Source organism: Aegilops tauschii, chromosome 3 (assembly GCF_002575655.3).
Source record: "Aegilops tauschii subsp. strangulata cultivar AL8/78 chromosome 3, Aet v6.0, whole genome shotgun sequence".
Taxonomy (NCBI): Eukaryota; Viridiplantae; Streptophyta; class Magnoliopsida; order Poales; family Poaceae; genus Aegilops; species Aegilops tauschii.
In genome coordinates this window covers 178472815-178497933 of record NC_053037.3, presented here as the reverse complement: position 1 = coordinate 178497933, position 25119 = coordinate 178472815, and the positions used below count along the sequence as shown (strand labels likewise).

General features: G+C 43.4%; 2 protein-coding genes and 1 long non-coding RNA gene across 3 annotated transcripts; 2 read left to right on the top strand and 1 right to left on the bottom strand.

The window, feature by feature from the left end:
- Window positions 1-12422: 12422 nt before the first annotated feature.
- LOC109739467 (uncharacterized) lies at window positions 12423-16386 on the top strand. The gene is made up of 6 exons (XM_020298554.3): window positions 12423-13872; window positions 13968-14183; window positions 14318-14611; window positions 14823-14984; window positions 15539-15622; window positions 15756-16386. Exons 1-6 carry the CDS (start codon window positions 13843-13845, stop codon window positions 15861-15863), a joined length of 894 nt encoding a protein of 297 aa, XP_020154143.1. The 5' UTR covers window positions 12423-13842; the 3' UTR covers window positions 15864-16386.
- A 3909-nt stretch (window positions 16387-20295) lies between these two features.
- On the top strand, window positions 20296-22693 carry LOC109739468 (rhomboid-like protein 14, mitochondrial). Its single transcript, XM_020298555.4, has 2 exons — window positions 20296-20616; window positions 21675-22693. The coding sequence occupies exons 1-2, from the start codon at window positions 20392-20394 to the stop codon at window positions 22449-22451; spliced, it is 1002 nt and encodes a 333-aa protein (XP_020154144.1). The 5' UTR covers window positions 20296-20391; the 3' UTR covers window positions 22452-22693.
- Window positions 22694-23318: 625 nt separating this feature from the next.
- LOC120975687 (uncharacterized) lies at window positions 23319-24873 on the bottom strand. Its single transcript, XR_012204639.1, has 2 exons — window positions 24071-24873; window positions 23319-23941 (listed from the first exon to the last, which is right to left on the bottom strand). It is a non-coding gene; the product is annotated as an uncharacterized lncRNA (long non-coding RNA).
- Between the last annotated feature and the right edge of the window lie 246 nt (window positions 24874-25119).

Here is a 25119-nt window from a genome sequence, read left to right as displayed (position 1 = left end):
CATATGAACTGTGGTTTGGCAAGAAACCCAAGTTGTCGTTTCTTAAAGTTTGGGGCTGCGATGCTTATGTGAAAAGTTTCAACCTGATAAGCTCGAACCCAAATCGGAGAAATGTGTCTTCATAGGATACCCAAAGGAGACTGTTGGGTACACCTTCTATCACAGATCCGAAGGCAAGATATTTGTTGCTAAGAATGGATCCTTTCTAGAGAAGGAGTTTCTCTCGAAAGAAGTGAGTGGGAGGAAAGTAGAACTTGATGAGATAATTGTACCTTCTCCCGAGTTGGAAAGTAGTACATCACAGAAGTCCGTTCCAGTGATTCCTACACCAACTAGTGAGGAAGCTAATGATGATCATCATGAAACTTCTGATCAAGTTACTACCAAACCACATAGGTCAACCAGAGTAAGATCCGCACCAGAGTCGTACGGTAATCCTGTTCTGGAGGTCATGTTACTTGTCCATGACGAACCTACGAACTATGAGGAAGCGATGATGAGCCCAGATTCCGCAAAATGGCTTGAGGTCATGAAATCTGAGATGGGATCCATGTATGAGAACAAAGTGTGGACTTTGGTTGACTTGCCCGATGATCGGCAAGCCATAGAGAATAAATGGATCTTCAAGAAGAAGACTGACGCTGACGGTAATGTTACTGTCTACAAAGCTCGGCTTGTTGTGAAAGGTTTTCGACAAGTTCAAGGAGTTGACTACGATGAGACCTTCTCACCCGTAGCGATGCTTAAGTGCGCCTGAATCATGTTAGCAATTGCCGCATTTTATGATTATGAAATTTGGCAAATGGATGTCAAAACTGCATTCCTTAATGGATATCTTAAAAAAGAGTTGTATATGATGCAACCAGAAGGTTTTGTCGATCCAAAAGGTGCTAACAAAGTGTGTAAGCTCCAGCGATCCATTTATGGACTGGTGCAAGCATCTCGGAGTTGGAATATACGCTTTGATAGTGTGATCAAAGGATATGGTTTTATATAGACTTTTGGAGAAGCCTGTATTTACAAGAAAGTGAGTGGGAGCTTTTTAGCATTTCTGATATTATATGTGGATGGCATATTGTTGATTGGAAATGATACTGAATTTCTGAATAGCATAAAAGCATACTTGAATAAGAATTTTTCAATGAAAGACATCGGTGAAGCTGCTTATATATTAGGCATCAAGATCTATAGAGATAGATCAAGACGCTTAATTGGACTTTCACAAAGCACATACCTTGATAAAGTTTTGAAGAAGTTTAAAATGGATCAAGCAAAGAAAGGGTTCTTGCCTGTGTTACAAGGTGTGAAGTTGAGTCAGACTCAATGCCCGACCACTGCAGAAGATAGAGAGAAAATGAAAGTCATTCCCTATGCTTCAGCCATAGGTTCTATCATGTATGCAATGCTGTGTACCAGACCTGATGTGTGCCTTGCTATTAGTTTAGCAGGGAGGCACCAAAGTAATCCAAGAATGGATCACTGGACAGCGGTCAAGAACATCCTGAAATACCTGAAAAGGACTAAGGATATGTTTCTCGTTTATGGAGGTGACAAAGAGCTCATCGTAAACGGTTACGTAGATGCAAGCTTTGACACTGATCCGGATGACTCTAAGTCACAAACCGGATACGTAATTTTATTGAATGGTGGAGCTATCAGTTGGTGCAGTTCCAAGCAGAGCGTCGTGGCGGGATCTACGTGTGAAGCGGAGTACATTGCTGCTTCGGAAGCAACAAATGAAGGAGTCTAGATGAAGGAGTTCATATCCGATCTAGGTGTCATACCTAGTGCATCGGGTCCAATGAAAATCTTTTGTGACAATACTGGTGCAATTGCCTTGGCAAAGGAATCTAGATTTCACAAGAGAACCAAGCACATCAAGAGACACTTCAATTCCATTCGCGATCAAGTCAAGGAGGGAAACATAGAGATTTGCAAGATACATACGGATCTGAATGTTGCAGACCCGTTGACTAAGCCTCTCTCACGAGCAAAACATGATCAGCACCAAGACTCCATGGGTGTTAGAATCATTACTATGTAATCTAGATTATTGACTCTAGTGCAAGTGGGAGACTGAAGGAAATATGCCCTAGAGGCAATAATAAAGTTGTTATTTATATTTCCTTATATCATGATAAATTTTTATTATTCATGCTAGAATTGTATTAACCGGAAACTTAGTACATGTGTGAATACATAGACAAACAGAGTGTCACTAGTATGCCTCTACTTGACTAGCTCGTTAATCAAAGATGGTTAAGTTTCCTAGCCATAGACATGAGTTGTCATTTGATGAACGGGATCACATCATTAGAGAATGATGTGATTGACTTGACCCATCCGTTAGCTTAGCACGATGATCGTTTATTTTGTTGCTATTGCTTTCTTCATAACTTATACATGTTCCGATGACTATGAGATTATGCAACTCCCGAATACCGGAGGAACACTTAGTGTGCTATCAAACGTCACAACGTAACGGGGTGATTATAAAGATGCTCTATAGGTGTCTCCGATGGTGTTTGTTGAGTTGGCATAGATCGAGATTAGGATTTGTCACTCCGATTGTCGGAGAGGTACCTCTGGGCCCACTCGGTAATGCTCATCACTATAAGCCTTGCAAGCAATGTGACTAATGAGTTAGTTACGGGATGATGCATTACGGAACGAGTAAAGAGACTTGCCGGTAACGAGATTGAACTAGGTATTGAGATACCGACGATCGAATCTCGGGCAAGTAACATACTGATGACAAAGGGAACAACGTATGTTGTTATGTGGTTTGACCGATAAAGATCTTCGTAGAATATGTAGGAACTAATATGAGCATCGAGCTTCCGCTATTGGTTATTGACCAAAGATGAGTCTCGGTCATGTCTACATAGTTCTCGAACCCGTAGGGTCCGCACGCTTAACGTTCGATGACGATCGATATTATGTGTTTATGTGTTTTGATGTACCGAAGGTTGTTCGGAGTCCCGGATGTGATCACGGACATGACGAGGAGTCTTGAAATGGCCGAGACATAAATATCGATATATTGGAAGGCTATGTTTGGACATCAGAATGGTTCCAGGTGAGTTCAGACATTTACCGGAACCCCCCGGGGAGTTAATGGGCCTTAATGGGCCGTGGTGGAAGAGAGGAGGAGGCGGCCAAGGTGGGGGCACTCCCCCCCAAGCCCAATCCGAATTGGGAGGGCCCCCCCTTTCCTTCTCTCCCTCTCCCTCTTCCTTCTTCTCCTACTCCAACTAGGGAAGGGGGGAAACCTACTCCTACTGGGAGTAGGACCCCCCCCCTTGGGCGCGCCATGAGAGGGCCGACCCTCCCCTCCTCCACTCTTTTATATACGGGGGAGGGGGCACCCCATAGACACACAAGTTGATTGTTTAGCCATGTGCGGTGCCCCCCTCCACAGATTTCCACCTCGGTCATATCGTTGTAGTGCTTACGTGAAGCCCTGCGTCGGTAACTTCATCATCACCATCATCACATCGTCGTGATTACGAAACTCTCCCTCGACCTCAGCTGGATCTAGAGTTCGTGGGACGTCACCGAGCTGAACGTGTGCAGATCATGGAGGTGACGTACCTTTGGTGCTAGGATCGGTCGGATCGTGAAGACGTACGACTACATCAACCGCGTTGTCATAACGCTTCCACTTTCGGTCTACGAGGGTACATGGACAACACTCTCCCTTCTCGTTACTATGCATCACCTAGATAGATCTTGCGTGATCGTAGGATTTTTTTTTTTGAAATTACTGCGTTCCCCAACAGTACATAGGTGGTATTCGTTATTCTTTATGTTCCATGTTGGTAATTGATGGTGTACATCTCCTGTTACAAAGAAAAAAAATAAAGGGTGGCTCCATTGACAATGGCACTTCAAGTATACATCTCTTGTTGTCGAGGAAAAATTAAAAGGATGGAATACTCGATACCTTACAACATCGGGATGACAATGGCACTTCGCTGATCTTTAAGATTCCTCTTCACGTTTTATTTTTTAATTGAATTTTGATGCCAATTTTGTAGGAAATTTCTTTACGAGTACAGAGACATTACAAAAAAATACATGTAAAGTCCATCATGGAACAATGGATGTGAATGGGATTTCAGTAGAATATTTTTACTGAGATGGAATTGAGTGTTCTTGACCACTCCATTTTTAATATAAATTGTATTCCATTTTGATTAATTGACTGTGCCTTGCAATCTGGGAGATATATTCTTTCCATTTATGCATATTCTTGCTGGGAGAGAAAAACAAAGTATTGATTAAGTTATGTATAACTTGTGTCTTGCAAACTGGAAATGGAAACTAACAATCATTGTTTGTTTTCTGACTCGAAATGCAGAATGTGAAATCTTGCTACCATCTAGGTGAAATGTCTCGGAAGTACTGTCCAACAGCTCGAGATCTTGGTCAAAATGGAGGAGCCCCGCCGCGTCATGATGTCCTATGTCAGCGCTTATAGCTACGACATGATTACACAATATCTTTTCTTATAGGAAGCATCAGATAAAAGTCAGTGCACATTTGATCATTCCATTCTACCTAGCTTCTGATTTCTATTATCGGAAAGACATTGTTTGTTATTACAGGAAACATCTATAAATAGAAGATTGACCAAAAAAATAATGAATCCCCGATGCATACTAACTACGGTACTAAAACTACCTATTTTATGCATGATAACATCTGGAAAACTGCTCCAGAAAATAACACTTAAAAAGGTAAAAATAACAAAAAAAATAAGAGCTCCATTCTGAATTCTGAAAGAATCCTTCAAAGTATGTAGTAAATTGTTTCCTCTATGATCTGATGAAACCTTGGGATCATACTAAAAAACCTTGGGCTCACCTCCCACGTTGTGTGTTACGTCTGTTCAATTACGTCTTAAAGTAAACTCTGGATGGGGTTGGGGTTGGTCTATTGAGTTACGTTTGAGCAGAATAATTTCTCTACTTTAGAAAATAAAAAATTGCATTTCATTAGAGATGGTTGAGCGGTTCTTTTTTTCCATTGAGCTGTGCGATTTTTTGTTAGGATAGAAGGGTAAATACATTGATTTCTTTAAGAGTTAATAAGTACATTACACTGTGGAAATAGTTTAACAGACACCATATCTACCTTCTTGGCTTGGGGGGTGTCACGGGCGACGCACTCCTCCTCCCCCTTGATGGTGGTGGCGAATCAGCCCAAAACACGGGTGGAGGGTATTAGGGCAGAAAGCGGGCCGGTTGGCGGGGGGACTCCTTCTTGGCGGTCTGTGTGGAAGTACGGTGTGAAGAAGAGAGGGTGTCATGTCTAAGGTGAGGTGGACAAGATCCGGTTTTAAAGGAGAGGGCTCTAGCGAGAGATGTCCTGCTACGGCGTGAAACCGAGAGGGAAGGGGAGGGTTCGGCACGAGAAAGAAAGGATGCATCATGGGGTGGGGTTTTTGCGTTGGGCCCGCCAGTTGAAGATAACATGGCGGATAGTCCGGACAATCACATATCTTTCTCACATGGTCTGGCTTTCAGTGTGCCCGGACTGTCTAGACCGTTGACTTTTTTTGAATTTTCACGGGGGAAGTTTTCCCCATCTGAATTTTATCACTAATGGGGCCAAACGCCTAGATGAACAACATGTACAATATGGGAAGCCATGGGGAAGGGGTAGAGAGAGGTGGGGGACGCAAGATTAGACCTAAACTAGGAAGGCGTAGAGCATGCAAACCAGACAAACCACGCATCAGACGATTGAATTCTGAGGAGCCTGCTGGGCACCCATTTGATGTTCGAACATGCTCGAACGTACGAGGGAGAAATAAGCTTTGACCTTGGAGACAACCTTAGTTATCTCTACTCCTAATGTCTTAGTTGGTAGTCTCCGTTCCGGGTTTATTTTCGTCCCACCACTTTCGTCCGGTTTTTTTTCGTCGGTTTTTTTCGTCCCTTTCTCACACCCCGAACTGCCCGACCCGCTAAAAAAATCCCCTCGTCTGATCCCCAACCTCCCCCATCCATCGCCGCTGCTGCCTACCCCGCCTCCTACCGGTGCGCCACCACTCCCGCCTCCTTCCGGCGCACCGCCACCCCGCTGCCTCCTACCGGCGCGCCGCCGGACCCTCCTTCTTCCCTGGAGCGCCGCCACCCCGCTGCCCCCGCCATCTCCCACCATGGGGTAACCCTAGATGGCGCCGGCCCGCCGCCGCCGATGTCGCCTCCTTCTCCCTTGGCCCTCAGCCACCAAACAGCCGCTGCATCACGCCGATTAGGTCCTACCCCAGGACAGCCACGGGTGTCGTCATCTCCAGAAGCCTGCCCCCAAATCGTTGCCACCTGCACCTCCGATTCAGCCAACGTCGGTCATCTCCCTCTTCGTCCTCCATGGGTGTTGCTCTGCCTCGGCCTAGAATTAACGTCCATGCCCCAACGCCTTCTCGCCGTTCCTCCCTTGAGCGCGCCCCGCGGCTAACCCTAGGGACTGAGTCAGGCTTGCCGGCGCGGCCGCGTCATGTGATGTTGGCACCCCACTCCACCTGCTCTGCTACGCCCCGGTCTCCAACAGCCATTCTGAGGAACCCATCTCGCCGCCACCATCGTCTGCTATCCTCCAGCAAGTGTGCTGCGGTACGCCAATGTCCTCCCATCGGCAAGCTCCGCCCCTGCCGGCATCGTCCACCCACACCATGTCCTCCTCTTTGCCAAGCAGCGTTAAGGTATACACAAAACCCCACCTCTCTCTCTCCATGCCCTCTGTTTCTTTTTGATCTGATGTGTATTGAGGTTCAGTTTTCACCATGTTGATCTGATGCTGAGACGTGCTAGCTACAACAGAAGCAGCTAGACACTTTGGTTTTGCAGTTCCAAAACTACACAAAAGTTGGAGAGAACGTGTACCATTACCATCAGTGGTCGGGGAATAGAACATGAATCAGACAATTCGTTCTTTGTACAATCAGAGTTTAGAGGACAGTATACTGCATCACAATTTTGGTTCTTTTGTTGTTGCTTGTATAAATGATCACCTACATTGTAGGGGCTTCTCCCTATACTGGGCTTTAGAATGTGTCGCAACTAAAAGTCAAGGAATTTTTTCAGTCGAATAAAATTTAGTAACTAGCCTTTTCATATTGATCTTTATCTGCAGCGTGATGGGTGTGGACAAAAACATGTGGTGTTACCTTACAGTATGTACTTTATCTTCCTTTAGGCCGCATACATAATGGAATTAGAAAGTATATTTTTAGTATATTAAAACTAGCCTGTCCCTTCCTTTTAGTGTACTGAATTAGTTCTTATAATCTAATCAAGTGTACACTTCTCTGTTGTCTGTACTATAGCGGTGATTATCAGAAGTCCAAGACCACACTGTAGGCAGGAAAAAGGAATGTTCTTGGTAAGCTATAGTATTCCATTCTTAATTTACTCACTTCAATGCATAGTTTTGTTAGTTCTTCCATTAGTTTCTATTGAAGTATGCTCAATGGGATAGGGTTTAGAAAGTTATATGCATAATGGGAGATTACTTGATTTGCTAATCCTTTTCTGGTTAGCGATTCCTCACAAACTCAAGCGATAATATGCACATGTTTCTTCGTGTCGTACTTTGATCTATGCGTGCTGATTGAGAGATTCTTGGTCTTCAATTTTTATGTACAACTCAAGTGACCAAATTGTATTAGATTCTTTTCCCTCACAAACTGCAGTCTTGGTGCCTTCCTGTTGAAAAAAAAGAAATGGGGGCATGGGGCACATTATGCAGTCAGAACCTAGCTGTTACTATACAACCATGAACATAATTCTGGGAGGTAGCACGTGGTCGTTCTTAGTAACAGTATGTTGGAATTGTAGGATATAGCTCTCATTTTGTTTGGTGTTGGAATAGTAGGTTGCTCGCGGGTGACTTCTCAGGTGTCACGGCGCTTGCATTGTAGATTAGTAGAGGGAATATTGAGACGACGAGGAGATGCGACTTAACTGCAGTCCGCACAACACCATGAACCAGGTAGTACTAACTTGCCACTGCCGCATTTTCCCACTCATTTCTTTCTTAGGCATACAATTTCCATTTTAAATATTTTATTTAGTTTTTCTCTACTTATGTTGCATCTTATGTAATGCATATGAAAGTTTAATACATTGACAAGTGTGAACTATGGTTCTCTGTAGAATGTGAACTTCTGGACTCCTCTCATAATTATCAACATTTTCATATGTTGTAACCTCTTATGGGCTGATATTTTGCAAACACCATAGAACTTGATAGGATAAAGAATTATCACTCGAGTTCAATCTTCGTGAAATACTCCCTCTGTCTGAAAATATTACGTCTTATATTTTGAGACAGTGGGAGTATATGATATGTGAGAATGAGAAAAGAGTCGAACTGACACTACATGTCCTTGAGAAAATTAAGAACCTCTAGTTGCCAATTGCTAAATAAATCTCTAAAACACTTCCTTCATCATTCGGTACATGTTCCCTGTAGTAGATTGGATGGAGAAAACATTGCTTTGGCTTTTGTTAGTGATATGAAAATTCAATGCATTATCACTTTTCAGAGGTGAAGCAACTTTCGGTATTTTGTGACAGCACAATCTGTTCTTCTATTTCCTAATCTTGGTTGTTCACTTGCTTTTATTCACAGGGTAAAGAGGTTAATCTCTTCCAATACACAATTGTTGAGGTATGTATCAATGTCTAAAGGTTAAAAAAGAACCAGGTTACACCATATGGTTTAGGTTGCTCACCTTGGTTGCTGACCAGGTGTTCAAAAATCTTAGTGAGAGAGGACATTGACGGTGCGAGAATGGAACATAACAAGTTTTTTTTGTGTGTGTGTGTGTGCATTACCGAAACGTTGCACGACATGTGAGTCTACATCTAACTTCCTTTCAGTTTTCTATTGGAAATAATTCTTTAGAAATTTTCACTTGGACACTTATCCTCTCTTTGTTTATCGTTTCATAGGACTAAGAAAAAGTTCATCCGTGTGTAACTACCAGGTTCTTGAAGTCCGCCCTCTCATTGATTGGAACGAGGTGAAAGTTGTGGAATTTTTGCTGTGACCACCTGGACTAAGATGACAGGGCTGACAAAGATGAAGCCAAGGTAAGCCGTGCCTCTGGTATTCTTGCTTAACATGTGAAATCCATAAGATAATTCTTTCGAGTTGCGACCTGCATTGTGGTGTCTCCGTTCATCAATTTCTGAGCACCAGCTCCAGTGAAATTAGGTGTTCATCCAGCCATACTCCTAGGTGGCTTTCTTTGGCCTGCTTCTTATTGTGTATTTAGTGGTTATGCACAAGCCTCATCATCTGATATTTCTGCAGTAATTACTGAAAACAATTTGAGGACAAAGCTTTGATTGTTGTTGTAGTTGAAGATTCAGAGTTGCTAGGCAGGCACAGTTAACAGGGATAAGAAACTATAGAAGATTTATCAAATCAGACATGGGCTTGGTTATGCAATGATTCATTGGGATCTGAGGTAATCAGACCATACACCCAAACTCAAATTTTACTTGCTTTTAAATGTTTAGGAGGCAGATGATGTTTGATATGCTAGACTGAAGTACGCACCTTTTAAGAGTACATCACTGATACTCCAGTCACCAATAAAAATGGAAGTGCTGAAATTAGTTTGTAAGGAAACAAACTAAATAGTGAGTCCCAGCAAACCTACTGCCTAGATTACACGAGCTCATTTTAGCTCTAAGAGTTCTTTTTTATCTCTTTTACATTCTGGTAAACATGTGGGTGAATAACAGTTAGAAATTGTTCTATATGTACACGGGAATTCTAATAGAACTGATGCTTGAAGGAATAAAAACGTCTATAATATTTGTAAGCCGGGCACTAGAAAAGCTCACTCCTCACACCAGATCACCATCGCCGACGTATCTACTTTTCCGAAAGAGAGTCCACATGTTTACTCATGTTCTCAGTTTTTTGTTGTTTCGGGGAAGGTTTGTTAGAAGCCAATCTCTTCAGCAAGCCCTGGAGAAAGAGAGCTAGATATAGTGGTACTTGCTAGTGTTTTAATGGACACCTCCTTTTGGCCTATTTTAGTTTCTCGAATTAGCTAAGAGACTTCAATGAGTGAGTTTGTTTTGGTCCCTCCCTTTTTCTGTGTCTTTTGGAGTTTTGCATTGTGGTGAGAGGAGGATAGAGATACCCCAATTGCCATGGGGACCAGAGATCAGCTGAGGTCATATAGTTTGTCTCAGCATTACAATGTGAGGTAAAGGAAGGAAATAAAGCGATGTTAGAATATTACAATCATATATCGGAACATATTTTATGCAGTTGACCAATGGTGTTGTTTCATCGATTTTTACTTCTCTAGAACCACCTGATTTATTGGCACAATGCCTCGAAACATGCACAGAAGCAAACCAAATCAAACTGTAGCTGCATCTACAAAAAAAATCATTTCGCTCTTGATGTGGCGAGCTTTATCAAGTTCAGTTACGCAGTACACATCAGGCAAATCTGCAACCCCACAAACCACGAATGATGGAGCAAAAGTTCGTAATCCAAAATTGATTGAGATTTCTTATTTTAGTTGGTTAGTTGCATCAGTGACATATCTCTAGAGATGTTGCATATTTTTGGACGATTGTTGGAAAATACCTTTATGTTATACCTTTCCGCTAAAATTTGTATTATTTTGCAAAGTAGGCTCTGCGCTAGGTGGGGTTGTCATCCTCCATTATTTATGGCCATGACAAATGACAATATCAGGATGCTATTCAACTTTGACTTTTGTCGACATGTGTTTTGATGCTACTTCAATTCTTTAGCGCATCGCGATGAGGCTGATACTGTTGGTTGTACACTGAAGGTTGAAAATGTTAACTGTTTTGAATAGAGTATTTCAATATATTGGCACAGATTAGCAACAATACTTACTATGGTAATTACAATGCCATAAAATTTCTGAATTATTAGAATATTTTGCACTATTACACATTATTTAATAATTGGTGCAATCTAATGTTAATCCACCTAAATTTGATAATAGCTAAAATTTCTAACATGCCTCACGTCTTCATGTTTCTAGCTTCAAATCCTTAAAAACAAATTGTTCTACAACTCTCTATCTTGCTAGAATGGACTTGTTACCCATATATGTGTATCTACCTGAGAGCAAACTTTACATACTTAAAAAATGTACCTTTTGTGGTCAGAATCTAACTGCATTTTTTGTTTATAACGATAAATAATTTCTGCCTGGAGCAGAAGGTTATAGGGGTGGCCCAGATATCATGGAGAGGCGCCGTGCTCGGTCCAGTAGGAGCTCCGGGTCAACACTGTGGCTGCGTGGTGGGCATGAACCATGGCGACTGCCTTCCGGCTTTATTCTGTTGGCTCGTACATTTGCCGCTGGCTATTCTTACAGAATCATGAATTAGACTTAGGAGAATTGGCATGTCATCACATGAATTTTTTTAAACTATGAGGTGCTACAGGTAAACATGGTGAATTCACACTTTTAAACTGCCTGGTGATTTTTTAAATCTCCAGGCAATCAGAACATATGCATTTTCTCTGTTTCTCGCTTCATGTTTTGTCATGGACTACATGAGTTTCATGTATACCAGAATGTTTTCAAACCTGTGATTAACAAGTTCTTTTCCACTTCTAAATTACAAATATCTTATTGATGCTACCATATTGTAGAGTGTACTTGATGGTGATATTTTTTACCTCTTAAATGTTGAAATTTAGTTAATATTCCTATATGTTGAAAGTAGTAATAGTCCTTAGTTTTCATAGTGGTTCATGATCTTGGTGGTGCCTTTTTTTCTTTGTTCTACTAACAAAAAAGGACGCATCCTATGTGAAATATTTGTGGTTTCGGAAATAAATTATGTTGTAAATCATCATTAACATGGCATGTGATGGCATCTTGCACTACTTTCAGCCAGCGAGTTGTCTAAACAATAAAGTAAACATGTGAATGTGATATATGGTGTCATAACTAATGCGTGTTGGAAATAGATGTAGGATATTAGGAGAGAAAACATTGTTTGTGCAACTTTACTCTCTTCAGGTCGCCGTTTTGTAAAGTAGTTCTGCCATCTTAGGACATGTGAGGAAATGCATATTTGGCCATTATTCAAACGAACATTTAGACCTCAATGTCCTATCTCGTTTCTTACAGTTCCTCATTATGCTAGCTCACATATTAAGGGGGAAAGGAAGTGGTGTAGATATACAATTTAATCTCTACTATTAAAGGGGAGTACATTTAGTTTCATTAGTCCCATCCCTCTCTCCCTCGTACGTAGATTTTTTTTACAAATAAATGTTTCGATCGCAGGTTTTGTCATCCTTGAGCCGGTCTGCCCTCAAACAAACCCCTTAGATTCAGCCAACACCTTGTAGCCCACACATTACTCTCTTCAGGTCGCCGTTTTGGACCGTGTAGCAGTGTCGCCCGAGAGCCACACGACTCCCATATCGCCCCTCTGGGAGAGCCATATTAGGGTGGATCTGGGCCCATGCCCGACGAAGAGGGGGTGGCGGAGGGAAGGACTGCTGGTGGTGGGAGTCATTTCGTGGCGACGACTGGTGAAGCGTGGAAAAGGTCAGGGAGGTGGACCATTAGGGGAATGTCAGTGACACCGCCGCTGCTTTCTCTCCTTCTTGAGACACCATCATTGTGAGCAAAGGAGGCCGTGTTGCTATCTCTGTTTTGTCATGGAATGTAAGCAACATCACAAATTTTGCTATTCATCTCATGTTGAAATCGACAAAAGTTATTTTAGAAGAAAATATGTGAAAGGATGGCATGATATATATCATTTCGTATATTATGTCAGCAAAAGCACATTGTGGTGTTTGCCCTCGGCTATGATGATGTGCATTTCTTGGCACCGAGAATAAGCTTGGGACACCGTGGATGGGTGAAGAGGGAGTGGGCGATACCGTGAAGCGAAGGGGAGATGGCAGTGAGAGGAAGGTACATGTTGAATGCCATGGCGCCGAGGGGAGGCAGCAATGAGAAGTTTTGGAGGGGGGAGGTTTAGGAGGGGAGAGATGACGGCGGCGATGCCCGTGGCAAGGAGAGCAAGCGGATGGAATGCGGTGTGAGTGTGAGCGTTGTGTCATACTATGAGAGAGTGAATTGTATTTTCCAAGACGAGAAGAAAAGGTGTGTTGTTTGCTTTTTTAGGGAAAGCAACTATTTGCTATAAAAGTCATTTTTGAAAAATAATTACCAACAAATGATTTACAGTTGAGCATACAGTTTATCAAAATTGGGTTGCGAATCACTCTACAAAGTATCATGATGCCACTAACTCCGACTAAAAATGGTCACTTGCTTGCATCCAGGACCAATGAATATATATTGTCTTAATATTTCAATATGTGTATATATGTTCACTTTTGTAGATTGGAGATAAAAATTGATGGCTTATTCTTTTAATATGTATACTTCTATATATTTTTATTTGTGCAACATATGAGAGAGATGGAGATGCATTATGTCATCGTTCAAAAAGAATCCATTGACAAGGTATCGAGACGATGTTGTTGAAAGGGACTGAGTTTTATAAAAAATATAAGTATGTGTAAGCAATCGAAACAAAAATTAGATGGCCCGTGCCAACGCACGAGCATTGTACTAATTTATTTAATCATTTATACGCATGGTAGCCCGTAGTAATCGGGCGTTCACTGGTATCTCCATGTCGTCCAGTGGTACTTGTCATTGCTGATTACGGAGGGAGTAGTTGACTACCTCCCCACGATTATCAGCAGCTCCCACAAATTTGCAGCAGCCGCCGCCGCCGTTGCTGTTATCCTGCCGCCGCCGCCGCCTTGTTCGGAGAAATGGGCAAAAAAGCCATCCGATACGCCGTGGTCAGTACTACTATCTTCCCCTCTCCTCTTCTTCACCCGCACATCTGTCCGGAAGGAGAAGTGACGCTGGCGCGGCCGTCATCGTCTCGTCGCAGGTGGATGCCTTCGCGGCTGAGCCGTTCAAGGGCAACCCCGCCGCAGTATGCCTCCTCGAAGAGGAGGGCGCCTCCGCGACCGTGGACGACCGGTGGATGCAGTCCGTCGCCGCCGAGTTCAACCTCTCGGAGACCGCCTTCCTCGCCCGTGACTCCTCCGGGGCAGCCGGCGCAGCCCCGCGGTTCCACCTCCGATGGTTCACTCCCGTCACCGAGGTATCGACCTGAATCTCTGAACTTGTCGTCCACAAATCCCACAGCCCCACTTTTACGACCAGTATCGACCTGAACTTCTGAACTTGTCGATTTGCACAGTTACCTACCTTGACTCATCATTTCATTGTTTTCAGGTTGACCTCTGCGGCCACGCGACGTTGGCCTCTGCGCACTTCCTCTTCACGACCGTTCTTCCGGAGCATGGCAAGCTGGAGTTCATGACCAGGTCCGGGATCCTAACTGCCAAGAAAGTCCCTGCACCAGGGAGCACTGGCGTCCCAGGTGAGGAGCAGGGGAAGCTGTTTATTGAGCTGGATTTCCCCATGATTGGTTTTCTGGAATGCAATGAAATGCTGTCGATTCCGGAGACCCTAAATGGTGCTCCCATTGTCAGCGTTCACAAATCGGCTACCGACGGTGACCTCATTGTACCGTCTCCCCCCTATTTTTGCTTGCATAGTTACATACTTACATTTGATGATCAACTTCTTTGTTTTATAATGGAGCATGCTGGTACGAATGTATGAGCTGAATAACTATTTCTCTTTGCTCCGTTTTGTGATATATATTGCTCACTTAGGTGGGTCAGCTGTACTTCAGAAACATTAATTGTCAATAAAAATCTTGCATGACTTTCAGGTGGAACTTTCTTCAGGAAAAGAAGTTGTGGATATCCTTCCTAGCATCGATGAAATTAAAAACTTGGCCTGCAGGGGTCTTATTGTTACAGGACCGGCACCTGCTGGATCTGGTTATGACTTCTTTACACGTTTCTTCTGCCCAAAATTTGGGATAGATGAGGTGATGTCCTTTGTTAGTCCAAAGCATATAGAAACGGCGAAACTTGTTTAACTTACCACGTCATCGACCATTTTTTGTACTAAATATGTAGCTAACCAAAAATAAGTGCATGATTGCCTCTCCCAAGTTGCAGTACCTAATTATGCTCATGTGTAATGTTTACATCTTTCAGTCTGGATACCATAGTCATGTAATCTTTTGAGTTGTCTACTTCCAGCTTGTTCTGAGCCTTCCTTGTCTCGCGTAATTAGTAGTGTTAACAACTAGGCAGTTTTTACCTTGCAGTTGTGACAGATAATTTCACCAAGGATCGAATGTCTTGTATTACATAGGAGTAGTTGAACACTAGGTATATACTCCCTTTGTCCCAAAATAACCTTATTTTTGGGAATGTTGTACTAAATCAGCGACACTTATTTTGGGACGGAGGGAGTATAAGACAAAACTCGTTCATTCAACATTTATCATTGGGCGTATATTGGCTATCGATATTCTCCATGTAATACATCTTCCTGTTCCATAACTCATACCCTTTGATCACAATATTTTGACAGGACCCCGTTACTGGCAGTATACATTGTGTTTTGGCACCCTATTGGGGCAGAAAGCTGGGGAAGCAAAAATTGACGGCATTTCAAGTATGTGCTTAGCTATGTTTTCAGCAATTTAATTGATATAGACTCAAAAAATATTTTATTTAAGAAATGGTGCTGCAACATGCACTCGATCAGCTGAACCATGATGTTGGTTTTCCTTCATATGTATCATCAGGCATCTCCAAGAGGTGGAACACTATACCTGCAACTGGATGACGCAAATCAGAGAGTGCAAATCCAGGGAGAAGCTCTTACTGTGATGGATGGAACGCTCCTAGCCTAGCCAGCATGCCTTTGGCAATTTGGCATCCATCTACTCGTATATGCTTTGAAGGACAACCATTCATCCATCTACTCGTATATTCATGGAGTTATAATATGAGTTTGGATGGTGGTGATTCTGTTCGTTGTTATATGCTTGTTGAACAGTTAACTGCTTATGGGTACAAAAAATAAAAAACATCCTGAGCTCTTTTAGAGACCTGAACAATGCCCGGCAATTGCGGATACCGATGGGGGCTTGTCTAGGGGAAGTGATTTCATTGTATTTCCGTGCCACAAATGCCATGTATTGGGCTTGACGAGTTGACATCCAACTTGCCGAAGGCACTATTGTTTTCCACCATTGTAATATCATCTTTGGTATAGTCCCATATAAGCAGGAGTATGGACTGTATGGTGTTTGTCGCATAATGAGGGGCCGAACCTCGGTAAAATCCGTGCCTCGTGACCATCTGGTACGTGAGGTCATGTCTCACTACCAAACAAATCTACGTGTAATTATAGTTTTGATTTTATGTATTTTACTCCCTCTGTCCCAAAATATAAGAACGTTTTTTACACTACACTAGTGTAAAAACGTTCTTATATTATAGGACGAAGGGAGTACTAAACACGTTTGACATTTTGCAACCGAGTGTCTTATTTATGAACTAATTGCGCCTTTTGTCACGAGACATGCCGCCGCTACTACAAGGGAGCTAGGCCTCGATACCATAGCCAGGGGCAATGGTGGTGCAAGGTCGGCAACAGGGGCCACCATGCGTGCTGCACTTCAGCGGGGGTGGGGTGCTCCATGGCGGCACTTCGTGCTACAAAAGGCACATCTCACAATGCTGCAAGAGGAGTGTTGCAACATCGGCCACACACAGTTGTAAGGAGTTGTGAGAAGTGCTTCGATGGCGACCGAGGTCTGCTATGGAGATGCCAACGACTACAGTGAAGGAGGAGAGCAATGTGTGATGTGATGGGCAGTGGATGCTACGACAGGGAGATGCCCGACGATGTCTGTTACAATAGGGGGTCGAGGGGTGCTGCAAGAGCAGAGCAGGGATGAGGGTTCAGAACATCACCCATTGCTCGCAACATCACCGATGTTGGGAGGTCATGTGACTGCAGCATCACCCTTGCTGTAATGTGGGCATCGCCGAGCTGCTTGCTCATCGAGTTGCAGCATCACCACTGCTACAATGGGGAACAACGCCGGTGCGATGAGCTCATTTGTCCGGAATGTAGAGATTGCCGTTGCTGGGATGGTGACGGTGTCGGTGCAACGAGCTCATCAGTTGACAACATAAGTCATTGTTGTGAGGTATGCGGCGTCGTCGTCGAACAGTGCTTGTTCCTACTACAAGAGCGGCACTATGAGTGGGTTGTGCTGGGACGCGAGAAGAAGAGGAGGAATGAGGAAGGGGAGGGACAACCATGTGTTGCATTGACCAAATCAAATGACCCTGTGGGGCAGATTGGACGTTTGGTGAGCTGGCTGATTTGTGATCCCCCCCCCCCCCCCCCGCGAAATCAGTTGGCTGGCGCTTAGCGCGGCACAAACTTTTATGACAAGTAGCATGCTCCCTTTGTTTCAAATTATTTGAATTCTTATTTTTATTTATGTCAAAATTCACTCTAATCGATGAAGTTAAAATGTTAAGAGTGATACAAATATAATATAAACATGACAGAAATTACAGATACTTTTAAGACATATCAATCCACAAAGAACTTGATGAGCTGACATCTGATCTAACTCGCTGAAGGTACCATTGTCTTTCTCCGTTGTAATATCATCTTTGTATAATCCCACGTAAGCATGGGTAGAGTTGTTTGCCGCACGGGGGAGAAAGGGGGGGAGGGCGCTAGCGGGAGGACTGATACGTCTCAAACGTATCTATATTTTTTCCTTTTTTATGCCACTTTATCATAATTGCTAATTTCGTGGGCCTAAAAAATAAAAGAAAAATACACCGTGAAGTTTTAGACCAAGACGGAGCCAGGGAGCCAAGAACAAAGGAGAGGCCCCCTATGGGCCCCACACGGCCAGTTCCCAGGCCGCATCACAAGGCCGTGTGGGACCCAAAGGGCACCTCTCCACTGCCTCTTCATTTTGCCACCTTTATATTGACCCTAATACTCTCAATAGATTTGTGGAGGATTTTTTCGCCACAACCACCTCTCTGTTTCGCGGATGTCCAATCTGGAGGCCTGGTCCGGTACTCTGCAAAAGGGGGATCCATCACCAGAGCTATGTTCATCAAGCTTGCTACCACTATGACCATGAATGAGTAGTCCTCCTTGGACTATGGGTCCATAACAGTAGCTTAGATGACATCTCCCCTCCCCCCTTGTTCTTCAATATAAAGATCTAATGAGCCGCCCTGCATGATTGAGATCAATCTGATGTAATTCTTGGTGTGTTTGTTGCGGTGTGATGAATTATCACTTTATGATCATATCTATACATGATTGTTTTGGATTTTTAGTTCTTGTTGCATAATTTATGCACATATATGCTCTCCAATCTATTAGTCTTACACTGGCCATATTTAGATGAATGATCTCCAAGAGAGAGTTGTATATATTAGTTGAGTTCAATCTTGCAAGTAATCTATTACAGTGACAAAAAGTGGAAAATAATTGTACCATGTTGTTGCCACTATGGATAAAAAGATAGTTACATTCATGTGAAGAGCTTGAGATAAAGACAATATATTATCAACATTATGTCATGTTATTTAATGTAATGGTATGTTTTGTTTAATACTTTACGATGCATGCTAGAGATACCGGTCTTGCGATGAAGTATTAACTATATATGCAGTTGGAATGGTATATGGATATAAGGACATAATGCATGTATGCAATCTACATGAGACCATTTAATAACCTGAGGTTATATCTCACTACCAAACAATCTACATGCGACTATCAAAACTAATTGCATATTTGTCTTAATTGTGATGGACTCTTTGAAAAGCATAAATCCTGGATACATTTCGTAGAAGTTTGAAACTGAGATTCAAAATTACGAGGAAAATTTGAAGACAAGAAACATACTCCATTTCAAATTAGAAGTCCCATCTTTATCTCAAGTCAAACTTTACTATAACCAACCAAGTTCTCTATCTAGATAAGAATTAACAATGTCTCATCTAACTCCCATGTCATTTGATTTTACGCAAAAAATCACGTGTGTTTTCTTTTTTCCTTTTTCTTTTTTCCACACTAATGTTACCTAGATGAGATTTAGTTTTGTTGTGAGGAAAAACTTTCGATCTATTCTTCAATTATCAAGGTAGTATAAAGAACACCAGAAGTAAAAAATACATCTAGGTCCATAGACCACTTAGCCACGACTACAAATACTAGAGCGAGCCGAAGGCGCGCCACTGTCTTCGTCCCTCCCTCATCGAAGTCGGACGAACCTGGTTGTAGTAGACAGTCGGGAAGTAGTCGTGCTAAGGCCCATAAGATCAGCGCACCAGAACAACAATTAATAAAAGCGTAGATCAAAATGATCTAACCTGTAGACGTACGAACAAAGACAGGATCCACGTGGATCCACCGAAGACAAACACCGAACTAATCCCGCGAGATCCGCCAGAGACAAACCTCCACACGTCTCCGATGATGCTAGAAACACCATCGGAATGAAGACTAGGTGGAGAGAACCTTATTCCATCTTCAGAGAGACGCCATCGCCTCGACTTTCTGAGAGGACATAAACCCTAACAAAATTCAAGAAAGCATAAAAAATCGGAGCTCTCCCGCCGGCAAGGGTCGGGATCTATCGCGCCACCATGGCCCTAAGACCACAGAAGACAAGATAGACCAACAGCGGTAGGGAGGCACGAGAAACCCTAGCCAAATGGTTCTCTTTCTTCCACGGGAAGAAAGAAAATGATAAATTAATTCGTGGATGATATAGTTTTTATCTCTATTACTTAACGTAAGGTTCCCATTTCACCTTCTTTCCACTACCGCTTCGTCCAACCTTTCATGTATATGATAATCAATCACCTTAATTTACTTACCTTCTAAATCAATTCCACTTTAATTTACTTACCAAACTTTTAATCAAAATATAAGGCAATTCACAGGTAGAATTTGATAAATATTTATTTATACAATCGCATTATTATTGACAAGTAAATCACAAGCTAACATATTAGAATATTTATATCCCGTTGCAATGGCATTGTTCTAGTAAATTTAATCAAACTAGGAAGTTTGACTTGGAAGTTACAAAACTAAAGTTTCAATTGATTTGAAGGAGAGAAAGTATGTTATCTTTTTTAATAAAAAATGATGGTTATAGCGTAATTGCAGAGTCAGCGTCAATGTCCAAGGCGATGTTTTCTTGCCAAAGAATTTATTCTTCTACCATCTAAAAATAAGAGGAAGCAGTATATATTCCTGAATCTGAAGAGAGAAAGGGCCTTCGCCAAGGATTGTCTTGTCAGTAAAAAGAAAAAACAAAGCCTTCGCCACGGGCCTGTCCGTCTTCCGACCACACCGGTCCATCGATCTCGGCGATGGGGGTCGGCATGAGCAGCGGCCGGCAGGACTTCGCCGGCCGGACGCTGCCGCTGTTGGCTGTGCAGATGCTTCTACAGTACGGCCCGGCCGGCGCAAGCCGCCCGCCCCTGACGGCCGCGCTGGTCGCCGCCAACGCGCTGGTGTACTTCCGCCCGGGCGCCGTCGACGCGCACCTACCCCGGCTCCGGCACGTCATGTTCAACCCCCACCTCATCATCAAGGTACCCACCTACACCACCACGCCTCAACCGGCTGATATTTTTAGGGCTAATGGCAGGTGCTCTGCCTCTGCATTATAGATTAGGCATTTACAAGAGAAAAGTCTGAAGCCCTAAGGCAGACAGGGAAAAACAGCACATTTACCTTGAATAGGCCATATCCAAGTATGTTAAGCAGACCTGACTAAGCAACCGGCTGATTAGATGGCGGAATTATGTGTATGCTATCTTTTCTTTTGCGATGGAATTATGTTTGGATTCAGTTGGCTACTGAACAAATTACATTGAGCACCCTTATCCAGGGGTACAGGGTTGCGGAGTTCAGCACCACATTATGTTGTGCCCATATTTTTGTCTCTGGTTGCCGCATTGTTGGGTTTAGCTAATACTCCCTCGGTCCCAAAATTCTTGTCTTAGATTTGTCTAGATACGGATGTGTATAACACTAAAATGTCACTAGATACATCCGTATCTAGACAAATCTAAGACAAGAATTTTGGGACGGAGGGAGTAAAACTTAAGCTTTTGATCTACCTAGCTTGCAATTGGGCCAAATTTATAAGATGATTACTGAGCAATGCTGCATAGGAGCAGGATTCCGACCCTAATTATAATTGGGATTCCCTATTGGTAGTATCTGGCAACAATACTCTATTAGAGTTGGTTAAATTTTCTCTTATTTAGTTAAACATAACGCTGTTGAAGCACAGATTGACCCTATGTTTGTATACAAGTTTAGGGACTCGTCCAGTTGTCTAGATCATGGATCAAAATGACATTTTCGCACACACACAAAAAGGATCTAAATGACATGATGCGCAAGTTTTGCACCCCATGCCCATGGCTCACTTTACAGAATTGGTAAAATGCACGCTACACCATTCGCAATGTTGTGCTTCTCCTGTTGCATTGTTTCCCTACCAGCAGGGTGCAGATGATGTGCTTTGAATGTCGTACTGCAAGTAATTGCAAGTTGTTCTTTTCAGACTTTTCTAAGCATCATTTCCAGAGTTTTATATATCCACCACTCTAAAAAATAACAGTTATGAACATTGGTGCAGTTCGGTGACCTGAGACGTTTCTTCCTCTCAGCTTTCTACCACTTGTGTGAAGGTCACTTCTTCATGAACATGGCTTCTCTCTTGCGCACGGGGGCAAAGCTTGAAACATCAACTGGCAGTCCTGAGTTTGCTTGCATGGTGGTTTCCTTGCTTGGCCTTTCTCAGGGCTTCACACTGCTCTTGTCTAAAGGCTTGCTTTCGCTCGGCAACGACATGGCGTATTATCAATATTCTGCTGGATTTAGTGGAGTGCTGCTTGGCATGAATGTTGTGCTGAATGCCCGAGAAGGCGATGTTGTCTGGCATGGGGTGACCGTTCCTGCAAAGTATGCGGCATTGCTTGAACTACTACTCGTCCATGCTTTCAATCCGGAGGCACACTTGATTTGCAATGTTGGTGGGATACTTGCTGGCCTGGCCTACCTTTTGCTGAGGCACGGTCCAGAACGGCTCGCTCCCATGTTTTCAGGAATTGCAGACGTTGTGAGTCAGCCGGCGAGATTTGCTAAGAAACTTCTGAGGTCAGCAGCACATGGTCGGGGGAGCAGTGTCCGGCGCCATGTTGCACCTGCGCAAGAAGAGGTTGGGCAAGGTATGCGGTGGAGATGCATAACATGTTCTTGTGACAACTCGCGTCACGCAGATGTCTGCGAGATGTGCAGCACTCCGCACCCGGACCATGCCTTTTCCCGCAGACGGCATCTCCAAGACGGTGGAAACAACGAGCTCTCAGTCGAGGAGATCCGCCGTAGGAGGCTTGAAAGATTTGGAGGATGATGTAGTCTGCACCAACACAGCTTCCATAGGGAAGTAGCAATGCAATATCCAAGTAGTCCGCACGGAGACTGGCATGGCATCTGCCCGTTTTGTGCTAGATAGTTTAGTGATTCTTCGTTCTACCATTAGTACGTATTAGTTATATATATGTGGAATGCTTTATGTAATCGAAATTGGTCTTAATCACCGTTGGAGGCCCGAGTACTGGTGCTGATATACTAGTTACTCCCTCCATTTCAAAATATAGTGCGCCCGCGCTTCCCGAGGTCCAACTTTGACCATAAATTTAGCCAACGAGACCGATTGCAGCGGGAGAAAAAGTTATATAATTGAAAACTTCTTTTGAATACGAATTCACGGGTATAACTTTTGCTCCCGCCGTAATCGGTCTTGTTTGTTAAATTTTTGGTCAAAGTTGAAGCACGGGGATAGAGGAATCACTATATTTTGGAACGGAGGGAGTATGTTCTTTAGCTTGAATCTTGGACAACCAGAAAGCAGTTTCCCGGTGATGATTTAAATTGGTGTTTAGGTGGATAGCTGCAGATTAGACACCTGTTGTGCTTTACACAGGTTTTATTTATATGCATTGCCTGAGAGGAGCACTGAATCACTTCTCACCTATCTGTCCGATATGTGAGACCTTTCCGTCTAGTGGAAAGATTCGATTCAGCCTGCCTGCCAGACAATCTGTTTTCCATCATGCAGATATAGGGATCGATTCTAATTTTTGCGTGTGCTTGCCTGAAAGCACTTGCATAGCATCCCTCAGTGCCAATTTTGTCATCTGATTCGATTCGACAGAGAGGCACTTTGATGGGAGTTACTAAAACTGGTGTACGACTGTATAAGACTGCCTGGTAGACATACAAGCAACACGGCATGGATTCTGGCTATGGTTTCATGGTTTGGAACTCATGAAAACTCATCAACTTGCACAATTTTGTACTAGTACAAAGCTTCGAGTTGGTACGTATATTACCCGGGGAAACTCGTATACGTCCCAAAGGGGGCAATGCCTCGTCCTACAATTTTAGTATCACACCCAAAACAGGGATAGCATCCGAGAAGAGAAAAAAACAGGCTCCCTACTTGTGCGTGTTGCATTCTTGGCTGTAGAAATCGTTGCGTTCGATCAGGGATCTGGTCCCTGCCGCGACCACCTTCCTTGAGGGGGGCCTGATTGCCTTGGCCGTCACCGGCACGTTCACCGGCGTGCCATGTTCGTCGCCGGCCGTGCCGCTCCCCCTCCTGCTCCGCCGGATCGGGTGGCTCTGGCTCGTCCAGCAGGAGAGGCGGCTTCTGGGGAAAGAGAAAGACCATAACCTGTCTCGGATGGTCCTGCCGATCTCGCCTTTCTTATTCTTGCTCGTGCTATTGTCCCCTTCGGTGGCGGGCGGCGCGCTGGGAGCGGGCGGCTGCGGCGGAGGACGCCGTCGCCGGAGAAGCCCCGTGCGAGCGCCTTCCTCCTCATCTCCACCCTCTCGCGCCTGCCAAGAGAGGAAAGCAACACCGGAATCACCCCAGCTACCTTGGTCGATGGACGAACGCGGCGAGTAAAGTCAAAAATGACGAAGCGTGCGTAGGAGGAGATGTGAGAGGGTGGAGGGGGTGCAAACCTGAGCCAGGATGGACGAGGGATGGATGGGAGGAGTTGCTGCCGCAGAGAGGAAACGGTGCCGCCGTGCCGGTGGGAGGCTTCTCCTTGAAATCAGAGGGGAGGTCCGCAATTCCGCCTCCCCTTTTCAGGCCTCAGGCGTTTCCACATCTGAAAGACTCCCTTTCCAGCCCCATTTGAAACTCTGGATTTGGTCGGTTGTATTATACTCCTCCCGTCCCAAAATATGGTTAGCTAATTTATATAGTATATGCGAACCAACCTGTGATTGAATGGTTAGAGGAATTATGGTATTCTCAGCCCATCAGGATTCAAGTCCTGGTGCTCGTATTTATTTTTGAATTTATTTTAGTATTTCCGGTGGGAGGAGACGTTCCCGTCGACGACGAGGTGCCTACGGTGACTTCGTAAATTTCAAGATGATATGCCGGCTCAGTCTTTCGGAGGTGCTCATATGAGCACTTGCATCTGTACTGTGTTTAAAATAAAATAAAATTATATAGTATATAAATATAAAAATAGAGCATTCTACTGCCAATAAAGTAAATACTCTAATTTAGAATTGTCGAGCTCTATTGATTGGAATAGGCCCTGGGGTTGAAGAAGGTCCCATGGGTTTGGTTGTTCGCTGGGAAAACAAGTTTTTACTTCTAAATAAATTTTACGAATACACTTTTTTCACTGCGCTATTTGAAACACATAGACTCTAGTAATTACACACGTGAAATGCAACACCTTATAAATATAGAAATGACTATGTGACTCCTATATTTAACCCAACAATTAAGGGATGAAAATATTCAATCTAGCTCACACACAAACAATCATTCTCAAAGTATTAAAAAAATATCATAGTCATAATTACAATTCAAGTTTTATAATAACCTGAAATTGATGTGTTCATGCAAATCCAGACTATCTTATACTCATAATTGCAATAAAGCCTTCGATCCATTTTATCGCTAAAGATTCTTCGAGACTCGGGGAATATAGCTTTTGTGCTTACAAACTTGATTTGTCTAAAGCATTTGACCGTGCGGATTGGGATTT